Below are 20,000 nucleotides of genomic sequence, written 5' to 3'. Positions count from 1 at the left end.
AAATGAGCTGCTTATTGTGCTTTGCTCTTTTGCAGACGGCAAGTGTGTGGTGTGTAGTGTGTGTGTGTGTGTCTGTGTGCGTGTCTGTGTGCGTGTCTGTGTGTGTCTTTGTGTGTGTGTGTGTGTGTGTGTGTGTGTGTGTGTGTGTGTGTGTGTGTGTGTGTGCGCGTGCGCTTGCATGCGCGCGCGTGTCTGTGTGCGTCTGTGTGCGTGTGTCATCACAGCACCTCGCCTCTCTATCTCAGAGAATTTGTTGACTCCATCAAAGACATAGGCCATGATACTGTACACGGCTCTTGGTGCAAATTAACTGAAAAAAAGGCTGCTGTTCTTGGTGTTGTGGCATCACGGGAAGGGGTGTAAATCACAGCCTCCATGGCGATACGATTCGATTATTTTCAATACTTAGGAATGCTCCACGATACCATACGATTAGATTTTTTTTTCAATTACTTTTCCACTTCTATTATGTTATGGAGCTAGGGCATTAGGCGGGGGGCAGCGATTCGATTATTTTCGATACTTGAGAATGCCCCACGATACGATACGATTTGATCGTCTGCCATAGGATCGATGCATCAATGCATATTGATTATTATTTACACCACTAATAACGGGATACCGGCGACAGTAAGAACCACTTCTCTTTCCCCCCCTCTCCATTTGCATACTATGTGACTCCCATGAGACTTCTATTGGTATTGGACTTCCAATGTGTGTCTTCAACCTCCCGAGAGGCCATTCATGTAGGTAGCAGGCGTCGAAAGACTTGGAAGTGGCGGCGGAAGTGATTGACTTTGTAAGGAAGAGCAAGCGGGAGGGAGCATCAAAAGCTGCGAAAGGGTTTCCAGCACAGAGGGCATCAAAAGCGTTAGATTGAGAAATTGAACTGCGTCGAAAAATATCGGATGTGCTCGTCGGCAGACAATGACATTTTTACATTTCATGTTTCGGTTGGCACTCTCCCTGATCGAGCGCTTCAGGTTGAATCGTTTGCTGCGTTCGTCTCCCCTGATCTGTGCATATCAGACGGGACTCTGCAGCGTTTTAGCTCGTTCAATGCCTGCTGTCTGTCCATACAGTTAGAGAGCCCTTGGAGGACGTTGAGAAAGAGGCAGATGAGAGGAGGGGCCTAGTGTTATCATCCCCATGATGTTGGGTGGGGGGGGCGTTGGCTGGTTCATGATGAAGTAAGGGGAAGGGGAGCGTTTTAGGGAGCAGGATGACCTCGGTTACTGTGGTGACCTAATATCTTTTAATAGCTCAGTTTTAGAGGCCTGCTGTCATGTGATATGGAGGATGATCCGTACATGTTAGGGCTGTAACGGTACACTCAACTCACGATTCGGTTCGTATCCCAATTTTTGATCTACGATACGTTCGATACACCTCACGATATCCGAAATACATCTCATTTGAAGCTTGGAAGTAATATCACATCACATCATGTGGTTGCTTTCAGGACTGAAGGATAACTAATTTCGAAAGGGCGTATCACGATACTGCCTCCTTACATCAGGATACAGTATCGTGACTCAGAGTATCATAATTTCTCGGTTCGATCCAATATCGTTACAGCCCTAGTACATATGCGCCACACGTACGTACAAGCAGGTCCCTGTAGCAGTGTTCTGCTGAGGTAGCCTTCGATTTTAAGGCCAGATTGCAACTGAGAAGGAAGAAACGTATTACATGACTGTGCAGAGGATCAAGAAAGGTGACTGAGATCTTGTGTGTGTGTGTGTGTGTGTGTGTGTGTGTGTGTGTGTGTGTGTGTGTGTGTGTGTGTGTGTGTGTGTGTGTGTGTGTCTGTGTGTGTGTGTGTGTGTGTGTGTGTGTGTGTGTGTGTGTGTGTGTGTGTGTGTGTGTGTGTGTGTGTGTGTGTGTGTGTGTGCGCGCATGGTTAGGGGTGTGTGCAGTTTTGGTTGCGTTATTGATTAGCTAACATCAATGTGAAATATGTACACCACTTGCTTAAGGAAGACCTTCTGACCCTGAGGTAGGCCGCATCACCACACACACAGACACACACACGCACAATGTGTAGGTCAATTACCTTTGATGGCTCATTGAAATAGCCCTACTACTTTATCATTGCCAGGCAGCGCTGAGAATTCAGCACTCAACAGGACAGATACACATGGCACTTTGGCTATGTCGTTGTACATTGGCTATATTGCATGTCGACGAAAACATATGCCAACACGCATCTGAGCAATGATTACAAGAAATACCACCTTTATAATTTCATGATCACTGAGTGAAGCTTCATTTGAATGTGGTTATATTGCCACCAAGGTATGGATCATTGATGCATAGGGACCACAGTAGCTCATTTTCCATGGTCATTCTGTGTTTTTTCTTCACCGTGCTCGTCTACAAACCCACCTATCGACCAAAGAAATGATATTCCTGACAAGTTTTCATATTTAGTCTGCCTCACCAGGCTGACACCCTCCTTGACCACTCGGCCCATAGATCTGGGGAGCCGGGTTTGAGTATGACCCAAGGTCATTTCCCGATCGCTTCCCGTCTTTATCCCACTCATTTCCCGTCACTCTCTATTACTCAGCACCTTGCTTTCAAGCCGATACTGATGACTGGGAGTGCCATACTGGCCCAAATGTAAGACAATCCTGAATATAAGACACCCCCCCTTTTTTTTTGCAGGTTCATTTTTTGGGGACAAAAGCTTTCACGACTAAAATTTTGTTTCGCATAGGAAAATGGCTTAAGTCAAAATGGTGTTTATAAATAGTTTCCCATTTCAATAGAACACATTTCACAGTATAAATTCCATGAACACTCCTCATAACAGCACAGAGATGGCTACTCGGCACAGAGATTCTCCACGTGTCTTTGCTGACGTTGGGGTTTGGCTACCAGACAGGCACTGCTCTCTTGCACCCACAGATGATCATTTGAATGACTGAGGACAGCATCCAAAGCTTACTGGGGGTTCGTCAAATAGCTGTTCCTATTCCACATATTGGTTTCAACTGATGTCCATGGATGTCCAGGCAAGACGACCGGGGAAGACAACCAAAGCTTTCCGGTTGAGACATTCAAAACTGAACGTGAATAAGCGCAGAGCGACGAGTCGCAATTGAATCATGTCTAGTCCGCGAAAATGAGACAAACTATATTTTTAAAGCACTATTTTTTTAGAATAAATACCTCATCTTTTGTTTGGGCCAATACGTTAATAACATGAAGATGCAGCTCATATCAGCATCCTGTCGATGTAACTGACCACAGTACAGAGAGACGAGCTATATTGACTAAATAAAAATGCACAATAGAATATAGAAATAATACTAGAAATAGCTACGTAGCATGTTTTGCGCGTGTGCTTGCACATCTTTGTAACCTGCATAGATTTAAAGCCCAAACACACGCCCATGCACTCTCCCTGTACCACGCGCACTAGGGATGTAAATAAAATCGAAATGTATCGATGTATCGGAAGTATCGGCCGGCGATTTAATCGAATCGCATCGTATCGTGGGGCATTCTTAAGAATCGAAAAGAATCGAATCGCTGGCCCCTGTGCAATGCCCTAGCTCCATAACACAATAGTAAGCTTAGTGGAAAAGTAATTGGGAAAAAATCGGATCGAACCGAATCGCATCGTATCGTGGGGAATTTTTAAGTATCGAAAAAAAATTGAATCCCTGATTTAAGAAATCGATACCGTATCGTATCGTCATAAAGGCTGTGAATTACACCCCTATCGCCCACACACGTACACACGCACAGACACACACAGTGGCTGGGTTTTTCCATCTCGGCTGGTCTGTTGTTGTTGGGCTCCGCCCTGCAACCATACTTACGGAGCTGTCAGTCACCCACCCCCAACCCCCCATGAATATTCATCAATATTGCAGCACACGCTACTAATCCTTCAGGACAGCAGCCAGGAGTGCGTGTGTGTGTGCGTGTGTGTGTGTGTGTGTGTGTGTGTGTGTGTGTGTGTGTGTGTGTGTGTGTGTGTGTGTGTGTGTGTGTGTGTGTGTGTGTGTGTGTGTGTGTGTGTGTGTGTGTGTGTGTGTGTGTGTGTGTGTACTTGCGCGTGTGCGCGCGTGTGTGTGTGCGCACATGTGTGCGTGCTTGCACACAACAGCCTTGAGCATGTGTGTTCCTTCTCCCCCGCTATGCATTGCACACACACACACACACATACATTGCACATTGCACACTCCCAGCCACTTGCTCACTGAGCTGGCTGGCGTTGAGCATTGCTCTTGTTGGCAGGGTGGTTAGGGGCGCTTTGAGGTGAAATATAGAATGTCCAGCACAGGCCACATGCTATCCTCTGGCCATCAGCAGTGCGGGTGGCAGACGGAAGTGTGTGTGTGTGTGTGTGTGTGTGTGTGTGTGTGTGTGTGTGTGTGTGTGTGTGTGTGTGTGTGTGTGTGTGTGTGTGTGTGTGTGTGTGTGTGTGCGTGCGTGCGTGCGTGCGTGCGTGCGTGCGTGCGTGCGTGCGTGCGTGCGTGCGTGCGTGCGTGCGTGCGTGCGTGCGTGCGTGTGTGTGTGCACGTTAGCTGGGGAGAGGTGTCAGATTGTCTGGAGTGTTTTGTGTGTGTGTGTGTGTGTGTGAGAGAGAGAGAGAGAGAGACAGAGAGAGACTGTGCTTACATACATGTGCGTTCCTTGCCATAGATCTAAAGGGTGTGTGTGTGTGTGTGTGTCTGAACAAAAACAGACATTCATCTACTTACCTTGCCATACATCAGAAGGGAGTGGGGGAGGTGAAATGATGTGTGCGTGCGTGCGTGTGCGCTAGTGCTTCATCTTTCATTCCCTTTGGTGATGTGTGAAGTAAGGTCGCCAAATTCCGCCCACTTCACTGATCACTTCACTGAAAACGTGATATCACTATTTCAAATAATATTTAATTATGCTATCGTACATTTTTGGGTAGCGGCAACTGTGTAGATGAGGTAATGAGCAATATTAGCTAACATTGGTTGCCTTTCTATCGTAATTTGGCGATTACGTCCAGCATGTCCAAAATCTAGCTTCAGCACAATTCACCGGCGAAAGGCTCCCAACTCCGCCCGCGTCAGTATTTCTGTTACTGTTTATTATTCCTTTATGCTGTTGTGCTGATTTCGTTCACGCTTGTAGTGCTGGCTTTACCGATGCAGGAACTGTTATTAGTTTGGTCGTTACTGTGAAAACGGTTGAATACTTTTGGTCCTAAAGTGAAAAGGGGAAGCGGCCAGGGCGAGTTTGAAGCCAGAATGTCGTCGTGAAATTAAAGTTCCATGTCTTTCATGCTGCCGTTACGACACCCTTCATTACAATGCTGTTTATGGCCGTTTGACTTGGTTTTAAATGTCATCACCGTTTCAAATTGTAAGCATACAAACTCTGTATCATGTCAATATCCGTTCCTGACTTAAACAGTGGATAAATAATTAACTATCATCACTTATAGATAGGCGGGCGGAATTGGGGGACGGGCGGAATTAGGCGACTTGGCTATATATGGCTTCTTGTCCTATTCTGTGTGTGTGTTTTTTCCTTTTAATGATCTGTAGGCGCGTGTGTCTGTGTCTGTGTCTGTCTGTGTGTGTGAGAAAGCAGAGTATGTGTGTGAAAGAGGGTGTGTGTTTGGTTCTGATAATGATGTGTGTGTGTGTGTGTGTGTGTGTGTGTGTGTGTGTGTGTGTGTGTGTGTGTGTGCGCGCGCGCGCACGCATGTGTGTGTGTGTGTGTGTGTGTGTGTGTAGGGTGGGGGGTATTTATAGGGAGCAGGCCTGGTCAGCGAGATAATTGGCTCATGTCCAAATATATCCATATCCAAGTACTGGCCCTCTAAAAAAATATCGGCAACTCAACTGGCGTCTTTTGTCAGAATGCAGCAGGAGGATGAGGGTCTTTCCATTGTCGTTTTTATCCCCACACACACTGCCACACACACACACACACACACACACACACACACACACACACACACACACACACACACACACACACACACACACACACACACACACACACACACACACACACACACACACACACACAAGCTCAAGCTTTGCAAACACACATAGCCCCGCAGTACACACACACACACACAGACTTTACAAACACACACTTAGTCCTGCAGTCCACACGCCGACACATTCCCACACACTCTCACCCGTATCATAGCACATTAATGAATTCCCCTCTGCCTCTGCCATGATTGAGCACTATTTGTATGCTAATACCAGGATCTGCCTCAGCTCTCTTCTCTCTCTCTCTCTCTCTCTCTCTCTCTCTCTCTCTCTCTCTCTCTCTCTCTCTCTCTCTCTCTCTCTCTCTCTCTCTCTCTCTCTCTCTCTCTCTCTCTCTCTGCCCCCCCTCTCTCAGTCTCACGCTCTATTTCTCCATCTCTCTCTCTCGTTCTCTTTTTCTCTCTCTGTCTCTCTCTCTGTCTGTCTTTCAGTCTCTCTGTCTTTCTTTCTCTCTTACTTTCCGTCGTCCTCTCCCTCTCAGCTTCTTTCTTTCTCTGATCTCTGTGACCCCCCCCCTTTAATTTCTTCTCTTATCTCAGCATCCTTCTCTCTTTCCCTCTTCTACCATCATTGCTGAAGAGAACACAACCTGTTACCTCTGCTGTCACGCATACACGCACGCACGAACACACACACACACACACACACACACACACACACACACACACACACACACACACACACACACACACACACACACACACACACACACACACTCACTCAAATCTAGCATACGGTCTCTCCCACACTCCAGTGGCTCTTGACCAGAGTGGCAGAGAGCTGAAGAGTGCCTTCGCCCATCTCCAGAGCAGTAAAGTGCTTCACATCCGACACTTAACTTTGCATTTTACAGACACTTCGCTCTCCTCTCTGCTCTGCTCTCCTCTCCCCTCCTCTCCTCTCCTCTCCTCTCCTCTCCCCTCCTCTCCCCTCCCCTCCCCTCCCCTCCCCTCCCCTCCTCTCCTCTCCTCTCCTCTCCTCTCCTCTCCTCTCCTCTCCGCTTTCCACTTAATTGTCCTATCCTGCTATTCCTTCACCTCCTTCTTCTCTTCTCTTCTCTTCTCTTCTCTTCTCTTCTCTTCTCTTCTCTTCTCTTCTCTTCTCTTCTCTTCTCTTCTCTTCTCTTCTCTTCTCCATCACCTCACCTCCATTCTCCAATTTCTCTGCTCTGCTCCTCCTCTTTTTCAATTGCTTCTCTTCTATTCTCCTCGCCTATTTCTCTTTCGACTTCTTTCTTTTCCTCCTACTCATCATACCTCTCCTCTTCTCCTCCTGTCCATCACTGCGCCTCTATTCTTCTCTATTGTCTTCTCCTTCTGCTCCTCCTTTTTCTGCATAAATCTTCTTCCGCCTCTTCCTGCTGCCCCTCTGATCTGATCGAGAGGCCTCTGATGCACGCACGCTTGCACGCTCGCACACACGCACGCGTGCACGCATGCTAGTAGTAGGCAGCCTAGCTGGCACCTCCATCAGAATGCAGCAGGAGGATGAGGGGCCTTTCAGTGCAGCTGGAGTATGTTTAAGAGGGACATTTTTGTGCGTGTGTGTGTGTCCGTGTCCGTGTCCATGTGTGTGTGTCAGTGTGTGTGTGTCCATGTGTGTGTGTGTGTGTCCGTGTCCGTGTCCATGTGTGTGTGTGTCAGTGTGTGTGTTTATGTTTGTTTATCGTTGTGTCAGTTTTACATATGGGCGGAGAGTGCTCATTTTGGTGCGGGTGACTGGTGAGATGTCTAACACAGGCATCAGGTCGCACAAATAGGGACTGCATCCTCTCAAGTCCACACTATGGAGGAGGCACAGGACCCGCAACAGTGCTATTGTGCGTCCTACGAAGTGAGCACATAGCCCTCCAAATGGTGTGATGAGACATGCTAGTGTGGAAGAGCAGGCCGAGACTCCCTGGCAGAGTTCACACACGCACACGTTCTGAAGAAGCCAACACACACACACACACACACACACACACACACACACACACACACACACACACACACACACACACACACACACACACACACACACACTCATTCTAGTGGGAGGGAGGTAGGGACGGAGAGCAGAAGAGTAGTAAATGAAGAGAGAAAAGGGTGTAAACGTAGGCCATAACCCTGCGAAACGGCAACATCAGATGAGGGGTGGTATTTTGTAAGGATCGACCGATATATCGGCCGGCCGATATATCGGGCCGATATTTGCGTTTATTAAGTGTATCGGTATCGGCCGATACGCAGGCGGTTTTGGCCGATACGCCCACCCCGAGATTTTGACTACAGACGGGCAGCTCTGTGTTGCTGGCAGACCCGCAATGCACGCTGCTGCGTCACCCCTCCCCCTCTCATTGAGTACAGTAAACAGCCTTGCAGGCTGCCACAAAGTTTTAGACTTTCAGACGCATAATATTTTAATGTGGACACTGAATGACATGGCATGTGCATGTAATAGGCCTAAAGGGAGAATGTTTCAGCTCCATCCATTTTCTGTACTGATTTTAATTCCCTGGTTCATTGTCCAGTCAATAATCACCACCATTCGCCATCTTTTACCTTATGTTTCAGTGTCTAATTTCCACCGCGTTTCAAAATGCGCATTTCATACCGTCATTCATTTATCAACTTCAATCTGTTAGCGACATCTAATAGGTAGCAAACACCACTTGCAAACTGGCTAAATTAAAATATTGTAAACCATTTCTGTAGCATTTAACCAACCAGCGTTGGTTAACTAGCCTACAGTTTTTATTTCCCTGGTTCATTGTTCGGTCATTTATCACCCCAGTTGCCATAACCCTTACCTAGTGTAGCGTTTTACCTTCCAGCATGTTTCAGTGTACATTTGCACCGCGATTAAAAACGCGCATTTCGTAGCGTCATTCATTTATCAACTTCCATCTGTTTAGCGATCTCCAATGAGTAACAAACATCACTTGCAAACTGGCTATTTCAATTCATAGAAGTTTATTTGGTTAGAAATACTGTGTAAAACAGTTCTGTAACATTTCACTGACCAGGTCACCGGCATGCTGCCACTTCCTTGTTCAGCAACAAGTGAATGTTCCAATCTGTGTAAAATAGAGGGGTGTCCACCGTTTGGCGGACCAAACCATTTTGAGCAGGGGTGTTTTTACTGGTGGGATTATTTGTATTTTATAATATGAAAATAAGAACATGGTTTTACTTGTCTATGTGTTTTGTTTGCATTTCTTTGGTTTGTTATTCTGGGCTTTTGTTTGTTAGTTGATTTGATTTGTTTTGTGAAAGGCCATAAATCAAGTACACCTATACAGGTGAAAAAATAGGCATTATTTAAACCCATAATAATCTTGGGGTCATCCCCAACATTTTTCAAATTTACAGGCAAGCTCTATGCTATTGTACCACTGTCAAGCCACAGTCCTTTGAATTTGTAATGCCTTATGTACTTTTTAGGAGGCTATAATGAAAAAGTTGAAAAACTAGTTGCTCAGTGTGCTTTGTACATGACAGTTATTTTCCTGTTATTCATGTTATGGTGTGATGAAAAGGTGATGGGATAGGATTTTAAAAAAAATGATACAGTACTGATTTTTGTCATTTTTAACACTTTTTAACAATATCGGCATCGGCGTATCGGGTATCGGAAATCGGGTATCGGCCAAGGGTGATGGAAAAAATATCGGTATCGCATCGGCCATTAAAAAACCTGTATCGGTCGACCCCTAGTGTTTTGTACCAGACCAGACAGAGTGTCCCTGAGAGAGATCCTTCCTGAGTTCACCAGACACAGAAACCCCGAGCCATTACTGATCAGTCCTAGGACCCACAACAGTGTTATTTTGCACCCTTTAAAGTACACGCTACTGAGGAGGCACAGGTGTTATCCAAGTTCGCGCCGCTAAATACATGTGCCATGAGCCATTGGCGTCTCTTTTTGCTTCACCCGTTAAGACAATGGCAATGGCCAAGTCGTAGAGGATTACTAAGTGCCCTTTGTTATGTCATCGTAATGTAGTACTATGGTAGTTAACTGTTCAATGACTATTACATTATGGGCATTATGGGGCTACTCTAAATGGCATAGTTTTCTAATTCTACATAGTCCAAAGTCAACTCTATGTAGGAGGCGCTCTATTAGTCCATTATCCATGAACCATTAGCCATGCGTCGCATTCAGAGTTTCAATTTCAGTTAATTTTTTGTTGTTATTAGGATTTCACAAGCCAAAATGGGATGCTGGCCGACATTCCCATTGAAAGGGCTCTGCATTGCAAAGACAACAGTCTGCCCAAATGGAGCTGGTGTTTGCAGTCTTTTGTTATGTCTGCAGGGCCTAAATGAACATAAAGACGCTTTTATTTGTCTACGAGCCACTCGATGGGACTTTAGTCGGCAATTAGAAGACTGTTTGCAGTGCAACTGAACTCACTTACAGACATGTGCGGGCTCACACACACACAAACACACATACCACACACACACACACACACACACACACACACACACACACACACACACTCACACACACACTCACACTGACAGTCTCACAGTAGTAAAATAGAAGCTGTCTGCATACATTGGCTAATTAACCACCTTCACCACAGTGCGTGTGTGTATGTGTGTGTGCGTGCATGCGCGTGCGTGTGCGCGCGCGTGCTGCATGCCCACGCGCATATACACAAGCTGTCCAGTTCCATTCGGTCAGACATTGTGTGTGCGCGCGTGTGTTGTGCCAAGAGTGGAGGAGGACATTCCACCGTTGAGCTACAGATGTCCACAGACGCAGTATTGGGAGCAGACAAAAAAAAATAAAGAAGCGAAACACTTCAATGTGCAAGATAACATCAAACAAAGTCTATTTTGCCAAGGTTGAAGTTTATTATTTTTTTCCGTTGGATGCAATCTGTCACGTTGACATTCATCCAGTTATGGAACGACTCTCCTAAATCATATTTTCTTGTCGCCCCAAAGTTTCACTCACTCACTCCCTTTTTCTCTGTCATTCTCTCTCTCTCTCTGTTCCTTTCTTCCTCTCTGTTTATGTCTGTCACTTTCTATCCTCATTTCCCCGCGCTCTCTCTCTTCCTCTCTCTTTCTCTCTTTTCTCTTTGCTCTCTCGCTCTCTTTCTTTTTCTCAAACTCCTGTCTTTTCCACCCTATTTCCTTCCCTAAATCTACTTAAGAATCTCTCTCTCTCTCTCTCTCTCTCTCTCTCTCTCTCTCTCTCTCTCTCTCTCTCTCTCTCTCTCTCTCTCTCTCTCTTTCTCTCTCTCAAGATGGTCTTCTGCTGAAGCACTCGTTTATTTGGCAGGCTCATCACTTACTTCTTCAGCAGCCATGAAATGATTTTCAAAAAAGTTCCCAGCTCGTCTGTCACTCACGACACTTTCCAGATGACGTGTGTGTGTGTGTGTGTGTGTGTGTGTGTGTGTGTGTGTGTGTGTGTGTGTGTGTGTGTGTGTGTGTGTGTGTGTGTGTGTGTGTGTGTGTGTGTGTGTGTGTGTGTGTGTGTGTGTGTGTGTGTGTGCGTGCGTGCGCGCGCGTGCGCGCGCGTGCGTGCGTGCGTGTGTGCGTGTGTGTGCGTGTTCGTCTGTCACTCAGGATGCTTTCCGGATGACAAATCAGGCCTGCTGGGAGAGTCTGGACATAAAGACAGGCGTCATCGTGTGTTTGTGCCTGTGAGTGTGTGTGCACGAGCGAGTGTGTGTGACTGTGTTTTTGTGTGTCTCGTACCGAAGCGCCGTGTTCCAGAGATGTTGTCTACAGCTGTGAGTGACTATGTCTTAAGGCTGGACATTCAGTTTACATGCTAAAGCTGGGTAAACACATTCCAAGACCAACAAATGTGCATCAACGAGTGTCATTTAATTTCCTTTGTGGAAGTATGAGATTGGAATATGGCTTCCATATACTCTTGGTTTTGTGATAAAATGCAGTCTCTGTAGTGACTATAGATTCTTTTACTGTGTTAAGTGCATAATCTGTGAATCTGGGCAGTTGTCAGCAACAATCCTACAGAGGTGTCAAAAGTAAAAGTATAAGTTAAACAAATAGACATTCTTTCCTTTCAACAGAGGTAGCTTATTTGAGTAACCAGTAGACCTTTGTGCTTGTCTTATAATGAGTTAACTCTTGTTGGATCGAGTTTGTGTCGGTGGGTTCTTGTTATTTTTTTAGTGATTTCAGTCACAACACAGTCTATCTACCTCATTAGGTACAATGGAGTAAATGCTGTAACAGCTGTGTAATATCATGTGCTAGTGTTGTACTTACACCATGAATTGACTTTGACTTTGACACCCCTGCAATCCAATAATAGTGAAAAAAGTCTGCAACAATGCTTAGCTACAACAACAAGAAGACAAATAGTGTTGCAGACTTTATTCACTTTTGTGTAGTACCTTCGTTGTCCTACACCTGGCCTATCTGGTCGTAAGAGAGCCCATTTCTTCTGTAGACGAGAGAGAGAGAGAGAGAGAGAGAGAGAGAGAGAGAGGGAGAGAGAGAGAGAGAGAGGAGAGAGAGAGAGAGAGAGAGAGAGAGAGAGAGAGAGAGAGAGAGAGAGAGAGGAGAGAGAGAGAGAGAGAGAGAGAGAGAGAGAGAGAGAGAGAGAGAGAGAGAGGGAGAGACAAAACTTACGCAGGCACACGCACACACTTTTTTTTGTACCGGCCGCTCATTTCATTCCATGTGATACCGTCATATACATAGAGAGACGTTCGTATCACAGTATACATGCCCAGTGACGTCTTAAAGATTTTTTTTCCCACCCTTTGCTCCTGCAGGTCGCCTTTTGATCCCGCGGTGCTGAACGTGAGCCACTGCAGTAAGGCACTCTCGCAGTCCTTCGAGAACCTGCTAGATGAATCCACCTTTGGCCTTATACAGGTGAGTCCAGCTGCAGCATGAGCTCACGAGTCTGTGTACGCCACTAGGGATGCACGATGTGAAACATTTCGACCGATATCCGATATTGATATTGCGGTTTTGGCCAATAACCGATATTAACCGATACCAATGTTTTTTTTTTAAAGAGATAACATTTAATACAGACTGACAATGATGCAAACAAACTGAATTTTTGAATGCTCTCTTATTTCCAAAAAACACTTTTTAACTCCCTGTGATAAAATTAGATTAAAAATAGAAAAAAAAAACCATTGGCGTTAACATAGACCCAGTTTTACCCATCGGACCGATGTCCGATGTGTTGAGAAATGTCAAATATCGGCCGATACCGATACATCTGGCCGATACATCGTGCATCCCTATACGCCACCTATTGTATGGTCTCACACAGGTGAGTCTGTGTATGCCACCTATAGTATGGTCTCACACAGGTGAGTCTGTGTATGCCACCTATAGTATGGTCTCACACAGGTGAGTCTGTGTACGCCACCTGTTGTATGATATCACACAGGTGAGTCTGTGTAGGCCACCTATAGTATTGTCTCACACAGGTGAGTCTGTATACGCCACCTATAGATAAAGATATTGCTAATTTGCAGTAACTACAATATCCAACCTAATACCAATACTTTGAAACCCTTTTTCTCAGTTTCAATGTCGGCACAGTTACTGCACTTTGCCCTTGCAGGGAACTGTAATATTATCTTACATATGTGAATCTGTGTGTGTCATTTACTATGGTATGATACTATGGTATACCTTACTATGGTATGACATGGACCTGATCAGTCCATACAGGTCAGTCCACCTTTGACAGCACAGATTACATTGCATTACACTTCACTAACGCTTCACTGAGTCTCCATGATGACTTACAGCTATTTTAAGTACAGGGTATTGGTTACAATCCCTGGAGCAGTGTGGCGTTAGTTGCCTTGCTCAAGGGCACCTCACCATGGAGTGTGGTAGGGAGTGCTAGGATGGATTTTGAACCTGCAACCCTCTGATTTAAAGCCCATCACCTGAACCACTAAGTCACCGCTACCCACAGATGTGACTGAGTGTGCATCATCTTTGATGACTCCACATTCAGCTTTGTACTTTCACCTCATATAGCTCAGCTCGTACAGAAAGTCCACATTCACACGATACAGCTGACTGAGTATAGCATACATGATGTTGCACTTTTATCTTTTTCATTCTGATCTCACCACTGCCTTGATGTCAGTAGACACTGGCCCTCTGTTCAAAGTGCCACTGTTTCCGCGATGCTTTCATGTGAACTCAGTCGTGCAGAAATGAGTCCTCTGCAGGCAACACAGCCCTCAACTGGTTCGCCTGATATAGTTCCACCCCCTTTCAGCAAGGGTAAAGCTTGCAATGAAATAATGCATAATGAAGAATCCTACATGTTTTTGCGAAATGTAGGTGATTTTACAGAATTGTCCATTTACAGAGTTGATGTTGCCCATTCACAAATTGCATTTCTGTCCTCAGTATTTCCTACCATTACAGATGGGAAATGTGCACTTTTCATACACAAAGAGCTGTATCTTCTCTGTATAAATATGTGCTGCCTATTGACAAATTTAATCTTAACATGAATATTTACTAAATAATAAGGTCATATTTACTAGTATGACCAAAATGCAGTAAATGTTGCAGCTATTTCTGGAAATTCAAATTCACGGCCATGGAGAAGATCCACCTCTTTATGTATGAAAAGTGCAATTTTCCCAGTAATAATGAATATTTGATGGTTGTGGTAAGTATTCATGAAAAAGGTAACTTTTGTGAATGGGCAACATGTCTTCTGGAAAGAAAGTGCTAGAAATATTACGCAGTGCACCTTCAAAGAATGGAGCCATCTCCCTGCCTGCTGGCCCTTGTCACATTAGTCATTCTGACTATTATTTCAGGGCGGAAATCAAGCTTATTTTTGTACCCTTATTTTAAATGACCTTTGGGTGAAGATGAAGAATGGCCTTTCACTGCTGACGGGTGTGAAAACAACCCCAAACATCACACAAATCTGACTACCCTCTTCAAACTTTTCTTTGCCTGGAAACACAAGGGTGCAAGGATGTTTATTTGTTAGATGTATGTGTGTGTGTGTATGTACATACAGTACCTTGACATGCAATGCATTCTTTTACCTCCTGCCACCTTTTTCCTAAATATGCTTTTTAGTTTTTTTCCCCTACATTTGATAGGATGATGTGAGATGGAGACGGGGAGTGAGATGGGGGATCTGATACGGGTCTGTGATGTAACGCAATGGTGCCTTAGCCATTTGAACCACGGACGAGATTCAAACCACAGACGAGGTTCCGTGTTAAAATACTGCTAGTGCTGCAGAACCACAGTGCTTACCTGTGACTGACCAGCATTCAATCCACATCATACCTGTCAACTTTGAGCTACCAAAATTCGGGAAAATTCCCATATTTTAAGCCAAAATTCAGGAAAATGTATTTTGGCCAAATCATGACAGTCAACGGGACAACAGAGACAGATCGGAATGTGCGTTCTACTCTGCTTTTCACAACAGTCCGCGTGCGAAGACAGCCCTGTGTAAAAATCCTCCAGGCCAGCGCACATTTTAAATGAGCATAATATACTGAGTGGAAAACAATGAAATATCAGTTTCTCCTTGTTTTGTCGCTAAAGTTGTCTGGGGCTCTTGCATTACTACGTGCTGGTGCAGGTTGTGATTAGGTTATTCGCATGATTCGCTGTTCCGAGGCTGTTTACCATATGAACAGCGTTGTATGAACTGACGGTTTCAGAGGCCAAGTGTGGGCGTGCAAACGCTTACGGAGCTCGAGAGTGACGGCTGATATTTTCAAGGAACTTCAGCATCTGGCATTAAATCTACTGGCAGGGAGCTTGATAAGCAACACAACCATAGTCTCTCTTCAGAGGGGGTGTGGCTCGGGCTAAGTGGCAGGGCCGTGGGGATAATTAGGCTGAACCGATGTTATTTTTTGATAATGTGAAAATTTGGGATATTTCGGGGAAAAATGTAAAATCGGGAGGAAACCGGGTTATGAGTCAACATTAGGGAGTTTCTCTGGAAATTAGGGATGGTTGACAGGTATGTTCCACACATGCCTAGCAAAACCCAATAATTTTTCACTTTGTAATATGAACCAACTTTCCAGTTCCCTAAACTTGGAGATTAGGCGCGGAAACTGGCACCAGCCGGGTTGTCTCTCGACCTAAAAAGCGCTATTTGTCAAATGATAGGATTTTAATGGCCATCACGTACGTCATCATCCCGGTGATGCGGCTAATGACCAAACACGCATCAGAGCACAGAGGCGGAGCTGGGATCTAGGGCAGTGGAGACTGTGTTTGTGTGTGTGTGTTGTGTGCGTGCACGGATATGAGTATGGCGAATGCAACAGTAGCGTTAGCGATGGTATTAGTTGTGTGTGTGTGTGCGCATGTACCCAGCTCATTATGTCTCGCCAAAAGCAGGTGGGAGGGTGGCATATGAGAGGTGAGGATAGGTGTGTGTGTGTGTGTGTGTGTGTGTGTGTGTGTGTGTGTGTGTGTGTGTGTGTGTGTGTGTGTGTGTGTGTGTGTGTGTGTGTGTGTGTGTGTGTGTGTGTGTGTGTGTGTGTGTGTGTGTGTGTGTGTGTGTGTGTGTGTGTGTGTGTGTGTGTGTGTGTGTGTGCGGTGTTGTGAGGGACTGTGCTGCTGCTGCTGTATCAGAGGTATCATTAGGCAAAGGGGTGGATGCTGGGCTGGGCTGGGGTGACTGTAATGATCAATGCTGGGGCAGGAGTGTGTATAAGGTGGTGCAGCGGTGGTAATGATGAAACGCTGGGGGCAGGGATGATAATGATCAATGGGGAGGGAGGGTGTGATGGTAATTTGTTATGTAAGTTGTGGATGTGTGTTGGGGGTGGAGCAATAGGGGGAGCGATGAGGTGTATGTGGGGTAATGATCGGGGTGGGTTGAGGGTTTGAGACCGTAATGATCAACGGATCAACGGTGTGGATGCATGTTGGGGGGGGGGGGGGGTTACCAATGTGTGGATATGTGTTGGTGATGGTGGTGGTGGTGGTGGTGGGGTGTCGGGGTTCTAAGGGTATTAGAGGAATGATGAGGGTAATGATCCGCGGCCGGCTAATAGAATGGGCTTGACCATCGTCAGAGTAGCGGGGTCAGTGGCGCAGCAATATTGTTTTCTAATGTGCCCCTCGCCAAACAAATCCCATCGCCAAGATGGACGACCCCCGTCAGCCCCCTCTCGCTAGGATGTCTGTGTGTCTGTGTGTCTCTGTGTGTGTGTGTGTGTGTGTGTGTGTGTGTGTGTGTGTGTGTGTGTGTGTGTGTGTGTGTGTGTGTGTGTGTGTGTGTGTGTGTGTGTGTGTTAGGGAGGTGGTTAGAGGACAGGACAAGAAACCTTGTTGCGTGAAATGGAATCAATTTGGTGGCGGCTTTTGTGTTGTTTTTTTCATGTCGTAGGTCTTCCGAAGCGAATTTAAGCAGTTCAGCGCTGAGACCAAAAATAAAAGCTTTTATTTTGGACCAAGAACTTGTTTAGAGCCACAAGAAGGGCAATATCCCTGCCTGTTTGCTAGTCTGGCACAAAGCGGGTTTGTGGGGCTACTTGTTTTTGAATTGCCTGTCGCAAATAAAACGTACGGCTGAACAGTGCTGTTTGTCATTGAACAGTCCCTGGAATACATTTTTTTAAGCAGAGGGTTCAAGGCAGGTCAAACTTGTTTCTGTTTCCCTCGGCTGTGATGGCAGTGTGTGTGTTCTGTTTTTTCTATTCTCCACCACCATCTGAGGTAAAGACTGAACTGAACCACCACCAAGAATAATTGGGTAGTTAGCGGCTACAGCAGGGCCTTTAGAAATCCGTCAAAAAGCTGCCTATACTATTATTCACACCTGTCGCCATACAGTGTTGTTTGTACCACAGTCGACCTCATTCTCCTTTGATGTCATGGATACGGAGGCAATACCAGGCAGGACATGTGATTCCAAAATAAAGACCTGATGCCCTCAACAAGATTTTTTTCCCTCGTTTTTTTCTGGTTCTGTAATGGCAATGATGGCCCTCTGCTAAATACTGTCTGCTAAAAACTGTAACTGAACCCGTGAGTGGTTTTATTTTTTTTTATTTTTTAAAGAAAAAAAAAACCCTCTGGCAGTGGTGCCATGACTCAGAAGGCTAATGCCAGGATTGCATTGCAGCAAGTTTTTTTTTCCCTCGTTCTTTTTCAGTTTCTGTAACGGCAATGATGGCCCTTTGATAAACACTGTCTTAGGCCTGTCACGATAACAAATTTTGCCAGACGATAAATAGGCCAAGAAATTATTGCGATAATCGATAATATTGTCTCTCTCGCCATTTTCAAACAATATAATGTGCAATAAAAAAAACTGCTATGCAAGGTGCGGCCTCCTTCTTGAAACATTGAATGTGAATTCAACATTGAACATTTTGGCCAGCACCCGCAGAGGTTTAAATAATTAAGATTGACGCCTGCTCCAAGAAGAAATGTGTCAAACAATATAATGACGATAGGATAAAAATGCAATAAAAATGTGACTACACCCCTTCACATTTTAAAAGCATCACGGCGGGGGATATATATGTTTTTAATTACATCCTCATGGAGCACAATAGGCTCTAAATAGGCTTTTTTTGTATTTATTATTAGGGTAAGTTATATAGTCTTTCTTTAATATCTTCTTTTATCTGTCTCAAGCACACTGAATGGCTTGTAGACTTATCCATGGTGTGATGTAAAATATTGTTACTATTGGTGGGGTATTATTGGTGGGGTATTATTTCACAAATTATTACTTAGACAGCTTATTTCAACAAGATGCATGTTGTTACTAGCTAATTATCAGTCAAAACCCATATCAGCCATGTTAAAGGCATTTCAACATCAGCAAAAAGCAAAAGAGCATGAACAGACGCACAAGTTCCAGGTGCAGGCAGCGCGCTCTCTCTCTCTCTCCCTCCCTCCCCGATAGGCTGCCCTCGACTGGAACAAGTTGCAATTCTGTGAACTTTAAACTCCTTTATTAACGCCCATACATTGATTCTTACGAGTAAACTACAGTAGCCATGCCTCTGTTTAGATACTGAAGCATTTCCCCCTGTAGTGCGCTCAACCGTTCAAATTCTCCTGGTGTGACTGATTTGACTCCACAAATCCGATCTTCATGATTTGCTTGCGGACTGCCTACTCATATTGTTAGGTCTAAATAAACAACAAATATAGCAAAAATTACAAAAAGAACAGACAACGAGCGTCAGGGTTGGAGGCGAGGTGGAGGCATTGAAATAGCCTAATAGGGGGAACTCTGCGAGGTTTGAAATAATAGCCCCAGAGCAAGTTTGGCGGGACGGTACCACTATTTCATCGTTGATATTGGGTTGCTGCGCATGTTTCAAAATGAACACTTGCCTCCATGTCGGAGCTGTTCATTCCCCTCTCTGAGGAACGTTGCAGATGCGCTGAATGAGACTGGAAGAATATTCCTATCTCTATCTCTATCTCTATCTCTAGCGCTGATTCTTTGTCGAGGCTTATAAGCGACGCGCGGGAGCACCAGCGTTCTATTTCAAAGACGCAAGTGGCCAGATCAATGCACCTTTTTTCAACCAGAACTGCACTGAAACTTAAAATTACACCAACATTTAAGCGTCATTGCGCTGCGTTGGCCTATAACGCGCCATCAGTATCTAGTCTTAAGGCTACGGTAGAGAAAGGGAGAGAGGGAAAGCAAAACATCACGCAAATACTTCTCGTAACTTATCGGGGCCAGAAAAGTGATCGTTCTTGTAAAAAGTTATCGTACGATTTATTGACTTATTGAATATCGTGACAGGCTTACACTGTCTGCTAAAAACTCGAATCGAAAATGTGTGTGTAAAAAAAAACCCTCAGCGTCTTTCTTCAAGTGAACCCTTCATCTCTTCTCGTCTCCTCCCCTAACAGAAGTTCCGTAAGGACCCGTACACCACGACCTTAGGCGGCTTCTGCAAGGTCACCAACTACCTGTTCGACGCTTTCCGCGGCAGTGAGCTGGAGCCGGAACAGCGCCCTCCGGAGGAGATGGCAGACCTGC

At 45.3% G+C, this 20,000-nt stretch overlaps 1 protein-coding gene across 1 annotated transcript in view; it reads left to right on the top strand.

Annotated features, from left to right (window-relative positions):
* The window catches only part of LOC134459729 (TBC1 domain family member 15-like), a 77,882-nt gene that overhangs the window by 19,587 nt on the left and 38,295 nt on the right, over nt 1-20,000 (top strand). The window contains exons 6-7 of the mRNA XM_063212121.1: nt 12,766-12,868; nt 19,871-20,000. The exon at nt 19,871-20,000 is cut by the window's right edge and continues 68 nt beyond it. Of these exons, the coding sequence (XP_063068191.1) occupies nt 12,766-12,868; nt 19,871-20,000 (233 nt within the window). The remainder of the gene's footprint in view (nt 1-12,765; nt 12,869-19,870) is intronic.

The sequence above is a fragment of the Engraulis encrasicolus genome, chromosome 12 (genome assembly GCF_034702125.1).
Source record: "Engraulis encrasicolus isolate BLACKSEA-1 chromosome 12, IST_EnEncr_1.0, whole genome shotgun sequence".
Taxonomy (NCBI): Eukaryota; Metazoa; Chordata; class Actinopteri; order Clupeiformes; family Engraulidae; genus Engraulis; species Engraulis encrasicolus.
This window is presented reverse-complemented; position numbering and strand designations above follow the sequence as displayed.